We start from the raw sequence: 18,350 nt of genomic DNA, 5'->3' as shown, positions 1-18,350 counted from the left end.
AGTTAGCCTGCTGAGCTGGCTATGTGTGAAAGTATTTGTTACTATAGCTGGTAAAGTGCATGTGCAGAGTTATCTATCTCTCTGGGAAAGCAAAGCAAGGGCAACCTTTACAAGAGTGACTGTGTTTTGAGGTATGCATATGGTGATTTCAGGTAATGAATGGTGTTTGGGGTTTTTCTGTGCCTAAAATACCCCAAATAATGCAAGCTCCCTTTGAACTGAGGAAGTCATTGTAAAAAAAGCTACTTGAATGAAATTGTGCTTGTAAAATTTGCATGGCCAATGTAACCAAGGACCAATGTTAGTCTTGTATTTTGCACTTTGATAGAAAGGGGTGAAAAAAGAAAAGGATGCAAGCTGTCAGTTGCACAGACTTATAAAGTACTAGAATCATAAATATAAATAAAGAATTGTGACCCCTGCAGGAGATCAGATGATACCCTGACAATTACAATGAGTTTTTATTAATATAGTATTTATTAATATATAATATGTTTTGAAAGGTGGAACAGGAAAGGCTAGTCCCAAGTATTTCACCCTTCTTAATGTTTTTCTTGTACTCTGCCATTAGCTATAAGCCCTTGAGCTAAAACTATCTGTTGTGTTTGTTTATATAGCTTTTACAAAGTAATTAACCCCTTCTCAAGTGGAAGAAAACATTAGATGTGAATTCAGCATTGACTTCTGCTGTTGCTGGTTAGGTGAGCATCTTCAGCAACAGTGAAACCTACACAATCAACATCCCTTTTTAGCCTCTGGTGTATATTCTTACCTCATAGTTTCTGACCAGACTGCAAACTTGCAATGAAACTCTGCTTAGACTTTCAACCCTGGTATAAGAGGCAGCTACACTCTCAAGGGCACTTTCTGCAGCCTTCTTATTTATTTATTTATTTACATCTTCTTATTTATTTTTACTTTTTAACAGGTTTTAAAGGAGTTCACTGTGAAGAAGATATTGATGAATGCCTGAGTAATCCCTGTGTGAACAATGGAGTGTGTCTTGATAAAGTCAACCGCTTCCTCTGTGTCTGTCCTCCTGGTGAGTTCTGATTTCTGGAAGCTTTTCCTGCTTCACCTTACCAAGAGCTGCGCAGCTGTTGTGGGTGAAATGTTTCTTGTGAGTTTCTGTTGTTCTTATGGCAGCACCTGTTTGAGTGAGTGAGTTGCAATCACTATTAAATCAGAATAGTTTCATGTTGGTTGCAATAATATTGTGCCTGTAACTGAGTGAGCATTGACAAACACACAGTTGGACACCTCATCTGAAAGGGCAGCTGGCAACAAGAGCTTCTGTTGTTGTGGAAACTACAGAGAGATTCTCAGTACATTTTAACGATCAGACCCTCTGCACACTTTTTGTCTTTTTTCTGAGGTTTTTAGGCAGAAGCTGGCTTTGCATCAGTATAGTTTATGATGCTTGCATGAGGAGTGAGATGAATTGGGCTCCACTAGAAAAGAAAAAGAGCTGAGCTGAGGGATCAATGTTAGCTGTAGAGCGAACATCCTTATTTTCTTCATGGGTTACAAAAAATTTTGAATTCAGAATTTACGACAAAAGTGTGCTCTGCAGCCCTTCTTATTGACTAATGATGTTCAGCTTTGGTTCCTTCCTCCAAGAAGAATTCCTCATGTTTTTTTTTTCCTGAAACTGCCCAAGGATCTGCATCACCTGACATCACCTGTCAATACTTTGTTAACTATTTCAAGAACTGTTTTCAAAGTTCCAGTGCTATTTTGCAGCACATTCCATACTGCTGTAGTAATTCTAGGCTGAAGGCTCTGGTGATGTATGCACTGTTATTTTATTTTTAGCTGCTTGCTTTGATTGCCCCTTAAAGATTTTTATTAGTGGGCTCTCAGCTTTACAGGCAAGCATTACTGTCCAGTGGTGGACACTGCTTTATTTCTCTGTGACTTGGCCATCTCAGTTTTCAAGCTGACCTGGAGGACAGAACCTTTGGAGGGTGGGTTGGACGAGGACCGAAGGTTCTGTGGTGTGTGTGCTTCATGATGCCACTGGATGTAGATTGGCTGGGCTTAGTTTGGGTGGGCTTGTGGGTTTGTTAGAGGTAATTCCTGACAGTGCAGCTGTCCTGGTGCAGTCCTTCAGTGACTCCTGGTTTCCCTGTGTTTGTGTGCCTCTCAGGGTTCAGTGGGGCCGTGTGCCAGATTGACATAGACGACTGTTCCAGCACGCCGTGCCTCAACGGAGCCAAGTGCATTGACCACCCCAATGGCTACGAGTGCCAGTGTGCCACAGGTCAGTCTGCTCTTCTGAGCCCCTGGGGGCAGAGAACATGGAACCTAAGTACATGAAAGGCTGGTCTCAAAGATGTCACTGTTTTTTCTTTCTTTCTCTGAAATGCTGCTTGCTCGTTGCAGAGCTTTGTCCGATCCTTTGTGCAGGGAATAGTATTTAAGTAGAGAAAGCCTTTCACTTGTGGCAGTTAAGTTCACAGTTGATGGGAGTTCTGCCTCCCTCTTTCAGCACCATCCTTTGCTTCCCAGCAGATGACAGCTTCTTCTGTACTAGCTATGGAATCCACATAAGGGAAAACATCAGTGTGAAGGCTCTTATCTGGGGTTTACCTCCCTCTCTCCCAAGTCAGATTATATCGTGTGCACTTGAAAAACAAGAGATGGGCAGAGCAGTGCTGCTGTGCATTCTGATTTCTGTTGCATCAGAAGGCTAAGTTGCATTTTATGTCACAAGTTGCATTTTATGTCAGAAGGCTAAGACTGAAATGCAGTAACAGTTGTGGAAGAAATTCCACTCAGAATTTGAGTGGGAATGATTTGAAATTATTTGTCACAGAAATGTTGGCAGAGCTGTGGCCAGAACTCAGGTGGTTTTTTAATGCCTGGTGAGTTACATATTCAGAAGCGTCAGGTTTAATGATAGGATTTTCTTATCTTCAGACCTCCAGGGGTGATGTAGATATGGCTTTATCTTCATTTTTACATCTGGTCAAATAAGAGTGTTCAGAGCTGTTATGTTCTAATTCTCAGTAAGGAGCTACACTTGGTTGCTTTCAGTTCAAGGTCCCTGATACACTGCTCATGCTACAGATTCAGGTATGAAATGCCTTGGCTTTAGCTCTTCCATTAGGAAAGAAGCTGAACAATTCCTGGAGCTGTATTAGTCCCAGTAATGTGCAGTAAGGTTGGTTAGATTTATGTGCAAATGTTCTCATTTTGAATCATTCCAGTAATCAAATTATTAAGGCAAATTTGACTTCACTGCACAGAATGTAGCAGAGATTAGCCTAAAAATAGCCTAGTTTTTTTCTCACACGTGGTCTCCACCATTTCCAAAGTTCCTGAAGAGGCATTGAATTTGTTGGAAGAAGGAGAATGCAGTAGTTCTGACGGGGAGAGGAATAATTACTGTGGTCAGAATTTTCCTTTTGACTACTTCATGTGACAAACTAAGCAGACACTTGCAAAAAGAAGGAAGAGCTCAAATCTTCTCCAAACTTGGAAACTGTTTTAGTCTTTCTCAGGCCTGGGGTGTGTTCTGGTTGCTTTCACTCACTGAGACTGCAGAGCTTATGAGGCCTGGGGTGGGTTTGGGTAGTGTGGGGGAGGACAATGTGGAGAGCTGTGCCTTGAAAAGCAAGTTCTGAATTTGGCACCAAAACTGCATAAATCAATACAGAAACTGCAGGTATCCCACCTGAGGAGGGAAGGCAATTGCTTCCATGATGGCAAATGATGTAAAGGAGCATCTTCAGGCTGAAAGCAACCAAATGCATGCTGCTGAAGCAGCAATTCTTAGTAAAATCCTTGGTTAAATATTTGACTGAAAATGGAAGAGGGATGCTGTTTTCCATCCTGTCAGAAGGATTCTCATATTCAACATTAAAATGGTTTTTTCCTAGTCTAACTCTTGTCTGCAAAGAGAGAAATCATGTTTTGGTGAGGTATGTCCAGTTAGGAGATCCAGAAACTTTCCTGATCTCTGAGTGGCTCACTTGAGCTACAATAGCAGGCCAGGTAATGACTGTTGAATGAATGTGTGCTAAGTATTATATTTAATATTGACAGCCTTCTGTAAGACTGAAATGTGGAGTTCTTCCTGGGGGCAGGTCAGTTACTGGACAATGAGTTTGAGTATGTTCTTGCTCTGGTCCTCTCATGGTGTGAGTGATGTGTTTGTGTTGTTCCCTGAGCGGTAATCGCCGGCTGCCAACGTGATTGAAAACTGCAAAATGTTTGGCCAAATGCTGTACAGATAGCTCTATTTACTGCTTGCTTTTTGTCTTTTCTTTCCCTTCTGGCATTATTCCACTTCTCCTTCCCAGTGGTAGATCATGGCTTTTCTTTTCTTGGGTTGTTTCAGGTCTTTCCTCTTTTATTTGTCTCTGCCCTCTTTTTTTTTTCCCCCTCTGCCACCATTTCTCCCCTTGTCAGTTTGTTTTTCCTCCTTCCTAACATCTTTTTATATCCATCTCTCTAACTAGCTTCCCTTCCCTCTCCCCACCCACTTCCACACCCATTCATCCAAGCATACGTTCGCAGAACTTGGAAATGTTAGCCGTCACCTGGTATGTTTGACCACAGAAATAACCACAAACCTGTATGAAAAATGGGGAGCCTCTTATCCACTTATAATACTCAGGTGAGAACCACTCTTCAGCTGTTGAAATTCCCTGCAGCTTGGTTTGTATCAGTCTACAGTTGGTGTCTTGAAATTTCAAGTTCTGCCTTCCTGATCTTCAGCTGCTGGAAGGCAATGTGAGCTGTTGCTCCAAAACCTCAGCTCTGAAAACCATTTATTTGAAATTGTCCCAGTCTTATATAGCTCTGCTCCATCACGGAGAGCAGGGCTCTTGAGGAGGGACTTGTTTGCTGCTCCTAGCTTCCTGAACCCTCTAGCCCTTTTTGTGGATAGATTCTGCCCCTCTCTGTTGCTCAGGATGTTTCCCAGCTGAAGCAGAATGAAACAGGCCAAACTGCTGCTTGTTTCATTGCTCCTGACCAAGAGGTTGCATGCAGCCTTCAATAAGTTTGCAGTTGGTGCTTGATTGCAGTTACTGAAAAGTTTCCCAGTGAAGGAGGCAAGAAACTTTCTAATAAGCAGAGCTGCAGAAGCTTTGACATGAGCCAAGGGAGTTCCCCTGGGAAGGTTTCAGCAACATCTTTGCAGTAGTTGCTCATTTTAACAAGGTCAGCCCCACTCTGTCCCCCTGTTACTGTGCAGAGGAAATAACAGCAGGACTGTGCCTGCAGACAGTTTGTACTGATGCAAGTAAATATTTCTGATGGAGATTTATATGTTTCCTCTCATGGCTACTGTTCCAAATAACCTGAAGGTGACCACTTCCAGTGCCAGGGTTCTCCGTGCATGCTGCTGTTCTGTAATGCTGTGAACAGTGGAGAGTGTTGTGTTCCAGGGCTGGAAATGCAGTTGAGGTGCCCAGTTACCCTTTGTGCTCTCTGCCACTTTGCTGATTCTTGATACAATTCTTTCTGCGCCTGCGTTATATTCACTGCAGCATCCTACCAGTGGACTCCTTCCTTACTCGTGACTTTTCCTCAGGTTTTACTGGCACTCTGTGTGAGGAGAACATCAACAACTGTGACCCTGATCCCTGCCACCACGGGGAATGCCAGGATGGCATAGATTCATACACGTGCATCTGCAACCCTGGCTACATGGGTGGCATATGCAGTGAGCAGATTGATGAGTGCCACAGCAATCCTTGCCTCAACCAAGGGCGCTGCATCGACCTGGTCAATGGCTACCAGTGCAACTGCCTGCTGGGCACCTCAGGTATGGAAAACACCACTGGAAGGCTGGGATTCAAGCAGAATTCAAGCATGTGATTATTTCTTACCCGTGCTCTGGTGTGTGCTAAGTTGAGAGTATCATTTTCACATTGCTTTGCCCTGCTGAACTTTGGTGTGTTTGTGTGGATTGCCTAACGCTCAGTGGTGCTGCAACTGATTTTGGGAGAATTTGCCTCCTCTGTACTCCAGAAAAAATCAGGCCTGCAGAAAAATTAGGCAAAGTGTTCAAAATGTTTATTGCTCTGTTTAAATATTTAGTACAAGTTCAGGGTCATATTCAGTCAGCACCCAGTGGCTCGGGTGGCATTCCTTGCTGTTGCAGTGCTTCTGCATCATCACCTGTTCAAGTTGCCCCCAACGTGACTTTGAAGCAGGTGGGATTCTTAATTAGGCTATTTTGGGAAAATAGTTTTGTTGCCTTCTTTGTAAGATTTACCCTCCTTATTCCTCTAACTCCTTTTTTTTAATCCAGGAATAAACTGTGAGAATAACTTTGACGACTGTGCCAGTAACCCGTGCATTCATGGGACCTGTATCGATGGCATCAATCGCTACAACTGTGCCTGTGAACCTGGATTTACAGGTAAAGTCAGCTACCCAGGGGCTCTCAGTTGTTTGGAAGATGGTTATCCGAGTAGCCAGGGAAGTGTTCTTTCCACACTCACTGCAAGGGATTCAGTTGGTGTCTCAGAAAATCCTTCTAATCTTTGGATCTTAGCATCTTACATTACAGCCAGTTCTACCAAACAGAAAAATGGCCTAATCTGTGCTGTGAAATGCCATTCTTGTTAGGTAATTAAGTCCAATTCATGGTTCTTGGGTTTAAAACAAATAAACCCACGTGACTTTGATTTATTATTTACAGCCTCCTTCCAGGGACAGAGAGATTGTGGACAATATGGAGAGGTGTTTGATTAGACTCTGCCTAGAGCTTTGACCATGAACAGTATTTCTATTTCTGTGAAATCAGAGCATTAACTTGGTGTTCTCATGAATTGTTTCCCACTCTGAAGTCTTCAGATGAATAACCTGATTTTTTCAGTACTTCTCTGTCATAGCATGGTCTGTTCTGTTTTCTTTTTACACTACAAAATTTCTCTGGTACAGTCAAAGTGGGGCTGAAAAAAGAAGTGGTTAGACACCTCTGGATCCATGTTTAGAGCTCTGAGTCAACATCAGGACTATTTCTGCTGACTAAAGCACATCTCACCACTGTTTGTAAGGGCATTTGTGTTTTGAGTCATGTAGGGTGATACAAAATAATCATTGTGAGGCAGCTGGTAGTTTATTACAGCTTTCTCATCACGTTTGTTGCTGTTTATTACTGAATGATTCTAGTTAGAATAGATCTGAAATGCATTAGAGCACTAAAATGTTTTGTGTGTCTTGTGCTTTTCTCTTGGGGTCTTTCTAAACTCCTGATGCTCCTTCCTTCCCTCCTATGGCTCTGGCATGGTGGAACTCTCCAGTTCCCAGAATAAGATGGGGGATGATGCTGATCACTCGTGCCTACCACTCTCCTAAGTTGCTGGCATTCCATATTTGTTATCCTGCTGGGTCTCTTACTGTTATACTGTTAAAATAATTCAGTAATGTGAGGAATTGGCATATTCCAGTCTTTAAGGAGCTGGCTTGCATGGGGTCTTGGTACTTTGTCATTTCCTTCTGTTAAAAATGCTTTCAGCTTACTGCATCATTCACTCTGTTTAGCTTTCCAGCCTCACAAGTCCTTTTGGTCACTGCTTCAAGGATCTTGCAGTCGTAATCAGAGGCAGGCAAAACAGGAAATGGTGCTTTTTAGAGCCCCCTTTGCGCAATAAACCACAAGAACTGTATTTACTGCAGACATTTGGGCACTATTGGTTGTTCAAAGGGTAGGTACTTCAAAGCAGAGGAGCAGGGCTACGACAAGTGCAGCTCAAGAGGTTTGTTGCAAGCATGATACAGCTGAGTGGTTTTTGCTTTCCTAATCAGTATTAACGGGTGATTTTAATGGAGATTCTGGAATGGTTTGTAAATACTTGCTGAGTGTAAGTGCTGTTCTCCAGGCACAGCAAAGTGCTGCATCTCTCAGAAACGCTTCTCTTGGCTTGAGTTAAAGCACGGAGGCATGTGAGCTCCATGCTGCTGCCTTGGCTTCCCTGAGCTGTGTCTCAGCGTGTGCTCTTGCAGAGGTGCAAAGCGAGCGGTGTTTTAAGAAGCGCAGCTCAGGAAGCGTTGTTCTCCCCTGCAGGGCCCCGGTGCAACGTGGACATCGACGAGTGCACGTCCAGCCCGTGCCACAACGGGGGCACGTGCATCAACGAGGTGAACGGGTTCCGCTGCGTGTGCCCCGAGGGCTTCCACCACCCGCACTGCCAGCCGCAGGCCGACGGCTGCCTCAGCAGCCCCTGTGTGCACGGCAACTGCACGCACACCGCCACGGGGTGAGCGCCGCCCAGCCGCCTGCTGCTGCCTTCTGCACTGGTGTCTTGCTCTCTCCAGACTTCCAGCTCACGGTTTTTCCCTTATTTCTCACAGTAGGGTCCCAGTTTATCTGTTGCCTATAACATAATCACAGTCAGGTGAGAATCTCACCTGAGCCCCTGCCTGTCTCACGTGCCCTGCGGTGCCTTCCAGGGGCCCTTCCCAACACTGGCCAGCTGAACCCATGGTCAGCAACAGCAGTGGGTTATTTATGCACCATCTGCAGCCAGAGCTACATCTGCCCCTGCTTGTGTGGGAGCAAGCCACAGCTCCTGCCTTCAAAGCAGAGCCAGGCTGCCAAGTTTCAGCACAGCTCCTCATGTCCACTCAGTCTGGAGAGGGTTCTCTTCTGCTGCTACACCCCCTCCAAATCCTTTTGATTACAGCTGCCTTTCCCACAAATCTGCCACGGCAAACAAACAGCCATAGGTAAGGTGTAGACCTTCATTCACCAGCTGGTGTTCCAACATAGGTTTTTCTGTCCTGCCTTGTTTGCTGGTTTTGCATGGACAAGTGGTGCAGGGTGGACTGCCACCATCTAGAGGGAGGGTTTGGTGATTCTAGTGTGTTGTGGTGTTGTGGGTCCCATGATGAGGTGAGAGATGAGAATTTGACTCCAAGTTCTCAGAATGCTGATTTATTATTTTATTGTATTATATTATATTAAAAGAAATTATATACTAAAACTATACTAAAGAAAGAGAAAGGAGACCATCAGAAGGCTAGACAAGAATGAATAATAAAAACTTGTGACTGACCAGAGTGTCTGACACAGCTGGACTGGGATTGGTCATTAATTAAAAACAATTCACATGGAACCAATCAAAGATGCACCTGTTGGTGAGCAACCTCCAGAGCACATTCCAAGCAAGCAGATAATTATTGTTTATGTTTCTTTTCTGAGGCTTCTCAGCTTCTCAGGAGAAAAATCCTGGTGAAGGGATTTTCCAGAAAATATCACGGTGACACTAGTGAGCTGAGTGAATGCAATTAAAATAAAGAAATGGTTCCAAATTAAATCTTTGGGGATCAGCAGCAACCTATTCTCTCAAAACCTAAAGCATTGAGCGTGGGGACTGTCTTTATTGGCTAGTGCTGTTCTTCCTAACCACACACTGTGTCAAGGAACAGGCTGACAACTTTTGCTCTAGGGATGGATATTTCACCCAGGACACTTTGTCCACTGCTGAGATTTTGTCAGCTTAACACATATTATTGTATGTCTGAGAAAAGAAAGGAAAATTCTCTCTGGGTCTTTTGATAGCAGTAGTTGCTTCTGAATCTTCCCATGCAGGAAGACCAAATGCTGATTTTGGGAGCCCTAAATCAGATTTCCTTTTGGTAATGGTAGTTCTGAGGTGGTTTTGTTTGTGAAAGTTCTCAGCTATACATGGAATAGCCTCCAAAATATGTGCTGTATCCTGGGAAGTGTTGTCAGCACTTGGGCAGGGAAGTGATTTGCTGCTGCAGGTAGCTCTGTAGGGCAGGATGCAGCACTTTCCCTGGAGCTGGCAGGAAGGCTACTTTTCATTGCTAATTCAGCCTCCTTGAACGCTTGGAAAACAGATTTTTGTTCATCTTGTCTGTCATGTGTCACTTTGCGTGTGTACACCGCACGCTGTGCCGGGGGAAGAAGCTGTGTTGGCAGGGCAGGGACAGAGGCCAGTGTGTGCTCTGTGCCCTGAGTCCAGGCTGATCCACCAAATCCTTCCTTCTACATCATGTGGCTGGGGTGTGCTCTACTGCAGGTTCTGAAACCTGATGGAGGAGATTGCTCCTGCTCCCAGCCAGCTGTTTTCATTTGAAACCACTGTTTGGTATTAAATCAGTCTAGTTATCTTTGGAACCTATTGTTCCCCTCCACTTCTTTTTTTCTAAATTTTTTTTTGTTTCTGTCTTTGAATGCGTTGAGATGGTCTTATCAAAGCAGAAACATGTTGCTGGTTGACTGAACACTTTGTGAAAACTGTAATGAGGGAAGTGTGGTTTTAAGGGAGGGTTTATTTTCAGTATTTTCAAAACTATACAGCTGGGGTAAGCAATCTAAAGTAACTTAGGGCTCTTCTCAAGAGGGTTCCTCTGGTTTTCTCTCCAAAACTAATCTGCAGGAGAAACTAGTAGAGGAGTTACTTCAAAATGTCCTAAATTAATGCTGTTTTGCCTTTCAAGGTACAAGTGTGTCTGTGACCCAGGCTGGATAGGAGATTACTGTTCAACAGAAGGGAATGAATGTAAATCAAACCCATGCCAGAATGGAGGAACATGTGAGGATCTGCTGAATGCATACAGATGTACCTGTAGGAAGGGATTCAAAGGTGAAAATTCAGAAAAAATTTGTTATCTTTTCCCTTTTTACTTCATTGCACCTTAAGGGTAATTTCTTTTCATTAAACCTTGTGGAAATAATAATCAAGATGGGAAATGCCACGGCTCTATGAAGTTAAATTAGTCAGTTCCTGTAGACATGATACAGTAATAGAATACTTGGCAAGGGCTTGTCTAAGCCTTGCTTGGAATTAGTAAAAAATGACCTGTTGGAAGCTTAGCTTAATTTTCTTTGTAAATTATGAAATTTACATAAATACCCTGGAAATTAGAGGGGCATTAAACTCAAAATGACCATGGCTGCTTCTACACTGAGCCCATGAGGAGTGCTTTGCTCTCCTTTTCCTTCTGCTGAGATTTTTCAAAATGTGGCAGTGCTGTCCACTGCAGTGTGGGATAATCACACAATGTGAGTTACGACCTCTTTGTTCATTCTTCCAAGAAGCACCAAGCTCTTAGCAGCACATTCTTCAGCTTTTTCCCATTCTGTTCTCCAGGTGTGAACTGCCAGGTAGTGGTTTCTCCTTGTTCCCCTAATCCTTGTGAGAACTCGGGAATCTGCCAAGAATCTTCTGACTCCGAAGGCTACACCTGCCAGTGTGCCCCTGGCTGGGAAGGTAACTGGGTGGGGAACCAGGTGCGCCTGCAGTGCTGGCTCTGAGCCTCCTGCCATTGCCTGGGAGGGGTCTCACCCTCGGCCTCTGCACCTTTCAGGGGAAAGATGCACAGTGGATATTGATGAGTGTCTCTCCAAGCCCTGCAAGAACCATGCCCTGTGCCACAACATCCAGGGCAGTTACCTGTGCGAGTGCCGGCCCGGCTTCACCGGCGGCGACTGCGACACCAACATCGACGACTGCCTGGCCAGTGGGTATCAGCGCCTTGCTCTGTGTTCCCCAAAAATCAATTTGCTGACTGCTGTTTGACAGATTTGGAAGGGTCTTTTATGATCTCTTGCCAAAAGGGAAAAAAAAAACCCCAAACTTCAGCTTGGTAATGTTTGAGGCAGTCAAAATCCATCGTGTTCGGCTGCTAGAATGGACCACGGTGTCCTAACTGATGGCAACTCTTGTTCCCAGGTCCTTAACTTGAAAAGGCCCTTAGAGTTTACATACCTTAATAAGAAGCACTGTTAAATGCAAAATTGTATTTGCCTAAAATTTTAATCCATCAAGTTAAAGTGCCACTGCAGGGCTTACCTGTAATTCGACGTTCAGTTTGATTGAGGTGTGGTGGGAATCCGTCCTTCCTGAAATGTCTGTCTGGCATTAATATTCTGGGAAGAGTGGGTCCTGTTGCAGTTCCAGTTAATCCATATCTGAAAGCAAATTAAGCAGCAGGAAGGCCCTCTGCTCTGGAATAGGAATCAGTTGCAGGAGGGGAGGAGGCCATACCCTGATGAGTACTGGAACGGCTCAAATTGCAAGAAAACAAGTATTAATTTCATGTCCTTGATACTGCTGTTTATAAGGGAAACCAAATACATAGTAGCTTCTTTTTCTTACTGGGCGTATTTTATATCATCATCAGATAAAATCAGTCTCCTGAGAAATGTCACGTGTTTAAAAGTTCATCTGTTACTATTTGAAAAGTGCTTTATCAAATCTTGGAGGAGTTCACAATGCTGTAATTCTTAGATTGGTCAGGTCTTTAAAAAAACCCAACCAATTGAACAGAAAAACCCAAAACAACCACCCCAAAACAAAACAAAACAAAAAAACCAATCCCCTGTTTTTTACTATCAGCTTCAAACCAAAATGGAGTTTTGAAGATTTAAGGCGTGAACTTAACAAATTGTGTTTTGCATTGGAAAAAAAATGTAAATTCATGACTGCTGTAGAGAAGGATCCAAAGAAGTCTATTAGCAAAAGTTACCGTGGGAGCCCCCAGAGCAGCACTCAAAGAACTTCTGAGGTGTCTGGCTCAGGCTGAGCTCTTAATTCCCTCTTTCTGAGCAGACAGGTACAGTACAAAAAGTGTCACGGTGCAGTGAGCCAGAGCTTTGCTTACTGAAGCCAACAAAATCATTGCCTGTCCTGTTAGTTTTTATGTGGGTGCCTGAAGATAAAAACGTCCTCCAAGTGTTCATCTTTTCCCTCTGGAACAGCTGGGACATCTCTCTCCCTCCTCCTGAGTGTTCTGAGAGCTGTGGGATTCACCCCGTGTTGTCTTAGGCAGCACACCCATGAGGCTGAAGAAGCATTTCACATTGCTGCCACAGCTGATTTCATTTAGCATAACAAAAACCTTCCATGCCTTGAGCCAAATGTCTTTAATCTATGAAGCAAACAAACCCTCCAACAACAGGAACTTATTGAAAAGTTGATACCCGAGTCTCCTTCTTCTGTCAGTAAATGTGTGGCACAGAGAATTAATGCACAGCTTTTGGCTTCACTCATACATGGCTCACTGCCACAGACACAACATTTTATAGCTGCCAGGGGTCTTGCTTTGAATGTGCTTTTTCTCTGCAGTAGTCAAATGACCTTTAAATGGATGCAGGTGTGTCTCATAATACAAATTCTTAACATGTGAGCAGATTTCTCAGTCAATAAATGAGCTTTAATTACTTTTCACATTTCTTTTCTTCATTTCCCAGTAAACAGAATTAGTTTATGATACTTACGATAAACTGCAAATTTTTGGTGGAGTCTATTTGCATTTTCAAGTTCATATTTTAGTAGTACTTAAAGGTAGTCCTAAATCCAAAAAAGGCTCAGTAACCTATTTTTCAACCCCTTTGCTTTCTCCCTTTTTCCTCCCCCCCTCCCAGTTTCCCTCTCTGCCTTCATATATTAGGCTTTTGCTCTGTGGAATGCAGAGTAGAAAAGGAATCTGGCTTCAGGAATGTGGGTCTTAAATCCAAAAGTGGAAGGAGAAAAGCAGGAAGAAATTACTGAATGGCAGAAGTCTTTCAGGCAGATTGGTGCTTGTGGAAGCAGAAGGAATACAGTAGTAGGAGGTGGCTTAGACCAAAAAAGAGTGGCATGCAAGTAGCAAGAGCATGGCAGAGATAAGGAAAATATCAAGAAATGCAATATTGAGGAGAATCCTTGGTGATGTAGGAGTTTGTGAGCTTTTCTGGCAGCCTTTCCCCAACCAGTCTGTGATGCTGGAAAAAATGTCAAGTGCTCAGTCGTGCATAAGTGCTCATATATGTGCTAATGTACACATACAGGTTTGATTTGACTGCGCTGCTTTCATGCTGAAAATTAAGCACACAAGTTCTCTCTTGTGTTAAGAGAGAATGTGCTGAGTTCTCTGATGAATAAAACTTGGTAAGGGAGAAGAAACAGTTGCTGCTCTGTTTTTATTGTATCAGTAGGGATCTGTCACAAAAGCAGCATTTGAATTTTAAACCAAGAGGCTTTGGGTTTTGGTTGAACAAATTCCAGCAGAGAAACCTTTAGGCCCTGAAGGTTGGCCTTGATCCATAGCTGCTTGTAAATTTCTAATTGATAATGCTTTGCACTTACCTGTTCCATAAAGTGGCTGAGAAAAACCTGTCAGTACTCTGTCCAGCTCTGGGCTGTGTGGCCTCTTTTTTTCATACAAACAGCTGCTCTAGGCCTGGCCCTTCACTGTTCTTGGCTTTTGTGTTGCTGAAATGGCTCTCAAGGTATTAAAGAGTCTTTTTTTCCCATCCCTGCAACCAAGGTTCCTCAGTTCTGCTTTTCAAGGTTGTTTATTTTCTCTGATCTGTTCCATTCTTTCTCTGACCTGCTGAGATCTGTCCAGCAGGTCGGGTTGTGGCGCAGTCCCTGCCCTTGGGGTGGTGTTAACTTTTTATACTAAGAACTACATTTACTTTATTTACAATAATTTTCCAATACCTATCACCTATGTTAGACAGTCTGTCTCTAAACCAATCCAACAGTATCACCATCACAGCAGAAGATGGAGGGCAAGAGGAAGAAGGAGGGCAGGACATGCCCAGATTCCTCCATCTTGCTTCTTCAACCCCCATTCTAAATCCCCAAAATTCTACTTTTTCACCCTGTGACAAATTAACTATCATTCTACTCAAACCCTTGTGGCTTGTAACTCCTCACACAAAGTTGGTAATTGTTTCCATGGGCTAAAATCAAAGGCACAGGTGTCTTTGACTCCGTGCCAAGGTCTCTGAGCCCCTTGCCAGGGTCTCCAGCCATCCAGGGCAGGCAGAGGGACGTCCTGGGTTCTGACACACTGTCACCCATTCTAACACTCACTGTGGTGCTTCTGTCCCAGATCCCTGCCAGAACGGGGCCTCGTGTGTGGATGGGATCAACTCCTTCTCGTGCATCTGCCTGCCCGGATTTCACGGGGACAAGTGTCAGACAGACACCAACGAGTGCCTGAGTGAGCCCTGCAGGAACGGGGGCACCTGCACCCACTATGTCAACAGCTACACCTGCAGGTGCCCGCCGGGCTTCGAGGGCACCAACTGCGAGAGCAACATCGACGAGTGCACGGACAGGTGAGCCACTGCCCCCAGCCCATTGCTGCCACTGCCCCAGCCTGCTGCTCCTGCCCCCAGCCCATTGCTGCTCCTGCCCCCAGCCTGCTGCTCCTGCCCCCAGCCCATTGCTGCTCCTGCCCCCAGCCCATTGCTGCTCCTGCCCCCAGCCCATTGCTGCCACTGCCCCAGCCTGCTGCTGCTGCCCCCAGCCCATTGCTGCTCTGCCCCCAGCCCATTGCTGCCACTGCCCCCAGCCCATTGCTGCCACTGCCCCCAGCCTGCTGCTCCTGCCCCCAGCCCATTGCTGCCACTGCCCCAGCCTGCTGCTCTGCCCCCAGCCCATTGCTGCTCCTGCCCCCCGCCTGCTGCTGCCCGCCCCATTGCTGCCACTGCCCCAGCCTGCTGCTGCTGCCCCCAGCCTGCTGCTCCTGCCCCCAGCCCATTGCTGCCACTGCCCCAGCCTGCTGCTCCTGCCCCCAGCCCATTGCTGCTCCTGCCCCCAGCCTGCTGCTGCCCCCAGCCCATTGCTGCCACTGCCCCAGCCTGCTGCTCCTGCCCCCAGCCCATTGCTGCTCCTGCCCCCAGCCTGCTGCTCCTGCCCCCAGCCCATTGCTGCCACTGCCCCAGCCTGCTGCTCCTGCCCCCAGCCCATTGCTGCTCCTGCCCCCAGCCCATTGCTGCTCCTGCCCCCAGCCCATTGCTGCCACTGCCCCAGCCTGCTGCTGCTGCCCCCAGCCCATTGCTGCTCTGCCCCCAGCCCATTGCTGCTCCTGCCCCCAGCCCATTGCTGCTCCTGCCCCCAGCCCATTGCTGCTCCCGCCCCCAGCCCATTGCTGCTCTGCACCCAGCCCATTGCTGCTCCTGCCCCCAGCCCATTGCTGCTCCTGCCCCCAGCCCATTGCTGCTCCTGCCCCCAGCCCATTGCTGCTCCTGCACCCAGCCAGTCTCTCAGACCCTCTGTGGTCAGGATGATCCTGAGGTGTTTGAAAGTCTCTTTTTCCCAGCCCTGAGACTGAAGGAGTCAGGATTCCTCAGCTGGGGTTTTCAAGGTTGTTTATTCTCTGTTATCTATTACATTCTCTTTCTGACCTGCTGAGATCTGTGCAGCAGGTCGGGTTGTGGCACACTGTGAGCACACCAGAGGTGGTGTTACCTTTTTATACTAAAAACTACGTGTACATTATTTACAATAATTTTCCAGTACCTATTACCTATGTTAGACAGTCTGTCTGTACTCTAAACCAATCCAAAAGTGCCACCATCACCCAGAAGATAGAGGCCAAGAAGAAGAAAGACGAAGGACAAGGCATGCCCAAATCCCTCCATCTTGGCTGCTGAACCCCCATTCTAAATCCCCAAAATTCTACTTTTTCACCCTCTGACAAACTAATAATTCTACTTAAACTCTCAGGGCTTGTAACTCTTCACACAAAGTTGGTAATTGTTTCCATGGGCTAAAATCAAAGGCACAGGTGTTTGTGACTCCGTGCCAAGGTCTCTGAACCCATTGCCAGGGTCTCGAGCCATCCAGGGCAGCCAGAGGAATGTCCTGGGTTCTGACACCAGTCCTGCTCAGGAGCAGCTTCTAACCAGGGCAATTCTCCTTTCCTGCCATTTGTCACAGGCATACTTGTGATTCTTGCAAGGAAAGCTGGCTTAGCTGAAGCACAGTTGCCTGGTCCTCAGTTTCTCCTAACATTCTTCCAACAGTTCCATTACAGCATAAATGGGATAGTGTTTAACAGAAGTTAAAACAGTTAGGGATGCTAGCTTATTGAAATATAAATAATTCATATTTTTACAAAACCCCTATCACATAGAGGAGGGGAAATAATTGGTTATGAATGGTTACTCTGCTGAGAAATAACAAAAGCTGCAAAAATGGAAGCAATGGCCAACTTAGAAAAGCAGCAAAAATAAATTAGTTCCGAGTTGTTGACAAATAATATGAAGAAGAAACCAGGAGAAACACTAAATCCTGTATTGGAAAAGATTTAATCACTGGAGATTTTTTAATGCTTGCAAAAAAAAAATGGGATGTGGTTTAGTAGTACTGAGATAAAACCTGAGGTCATTCTAAAGGGGGAGGTGTGGAACTGAGTTAAAATGCTCAACAGCTGGTCCTCATATAAATGGTTCATGTGGTAGCTTTAAGAGCTCTTTGAGAGTTAAACATGTGATTCCATCATCTGCCTGCATATTTATTTTAAGCTTCGTTAGGATTGATGTATGTAACTTCAGATTCTCAAATGGGAAAAAATTCTAACAATTTCTTTAAAACTTGCAGTGGTTAAAAAAATAATTAGAAGTACTCTGTTCTAGTCTAGTTAGCAGAGACAAATGATGCAAAACTCTTGGTTTTCTCAAGTATTTTCCACACAAATAGAAAAGATCTTTTCTACCTTTCATAAAATTGCATTTGAGGAGGAGGTATTTTAATATCTTTTTCTTAAGAGCAGGATTGTGTCACTGATGAGGGTGTGTTTACTTTGCACAACAGTTGTTGAATCAAGTGGAGTATGCTGGGTGTTGTAGCAGAACTCCTGGCTCTTCCTTGGGGTTCATCCTGTTTTTGTTTTTGTTATCAGTCAGGACAGGAACCAGTCTTGCAGGTATGAATTAAGGATGTAGCAATTTTCAACGCTCTGCCAAGCTAAACCAGTCACACCTTCTCAAGCAAAATTACCGAGCTGTGCTTAAGAGCTCTGTGGTGGTTGGCTAATTTGAATTTGGGTCAAATGACTCTTCCTTGTGCTGTGTGAGAAGCTGCCTGTGAGAGAGTGCCCTCTCCTTTTGGGACCTGGTTTCAGTGAAACACACCGGGAGATTGGCAGTTCCTCTGTCTCCCCTGCTTTGCCAGGAGTGGAAATGGCATTTTTCTCTCCCTCTAGAAGAGAATTCAGCCCCCAAGACAGAGGAGTTCTCTGATGAGCAGTTTAGTGTTTGATGAGTAGGGTAATGCTGGCATCTCTGCCGCCATCGCAGTTGGAATTTCGATATTTAAAACTTCCTTCCCTGCAGTGGGAGTTCAGGGAGCTGAGTCAGGGGCTCCTCTGGTGGAAATACCCTTTGACAGGGCACAAAGCAGGTAGCAGGCGTGAATTTGGGTTGTGTACTTTATCAAGCTGATTATCTCAAGTCTGATCTAGCATTACTCTCAGAGGAGCAGGAGTTCCTTTACAAGGAAAACGGAGTCAATTTTGCATGAGTCAATTCCCCAAACTTTCCCAGTCCTTCTCCTTAGGACACCTAATCTGGCAGAATTTCATATGATCAGAAGACTGGGGGGGAGGGGGGTAATTCCTTTGATCTGAATTCTGCC

The 18,350-nt window shown here is 45.1% G+C and overlaps 1 protein-coding gene across 1 annotated transcript in view; it reads left to right on the top strand.

Moving 5' to 3' along the window:
- The window catches only part of NOTCH2 (notch receptor 2), a 91,953-nt gene that overhangs the window by 46,761 nt on the left and 26,842 nt on the right, over positions 1 to 18,350 (top strand). The window contains exons 9-17 of the mRNA XM_030953915.1: positions 929 to 1,042; positions 2,150 to 2,263; positions 5,546 to 5,779; positions 6,269 to 6,379; positions 8,030 to 8,222; positions 10,432 to 10,577; positions 11,085 to 11,204; positions 11,302 to 11,454; positions 14,818 to 15,046. Of these exons, the coding sequence (XP_030809775.1) occupies positions 929 to 1,042; positions 2,150 to 2,263; positions 5,546 to 5,779; positions 6,269 to 6,379; positions 8,030 to 8,222; positions 10,432 to 10,577; positions 11,085 to 11,204; positions 11,302 to 11,454; positions 14,818 to 15,046 (1,414 nt within the window). The remainder of the gene's footprint in view (positions 1 to 928; positions 1,043 to 2,149; positions 2,264 to 5,545; positions 5,780 to 6,268; positions 6,380 to 8,029; positions 8,223 to 10,431; positions 10,578 to 11,084; positions 11,205 to 11,301; positions 11,455 to 14,817; positions 15,047 to 18,350) is intronic.

The sequence above is a fragment of the Camarhynchus parvulus genome, chromosome 8 (genome assembly GCF_901933205.1).
Source record: "Camarhynchus parvulus chromosome 8, STF_HiC, whole genome shotgun sequence".
Classification (NCBI taxonomy): domain Eukaryota; kingdom Metazoa; phylum Chordata; class Aves; order Passeriformes; family Thraupidae; genus Camarhynchus; species Camarhynchus parvulus.
The sequence above is the reverse complement of the archived record's forward strand: the minus strand, read 5'-3'. Positions and strand labels throughout refer to the sequence as shown.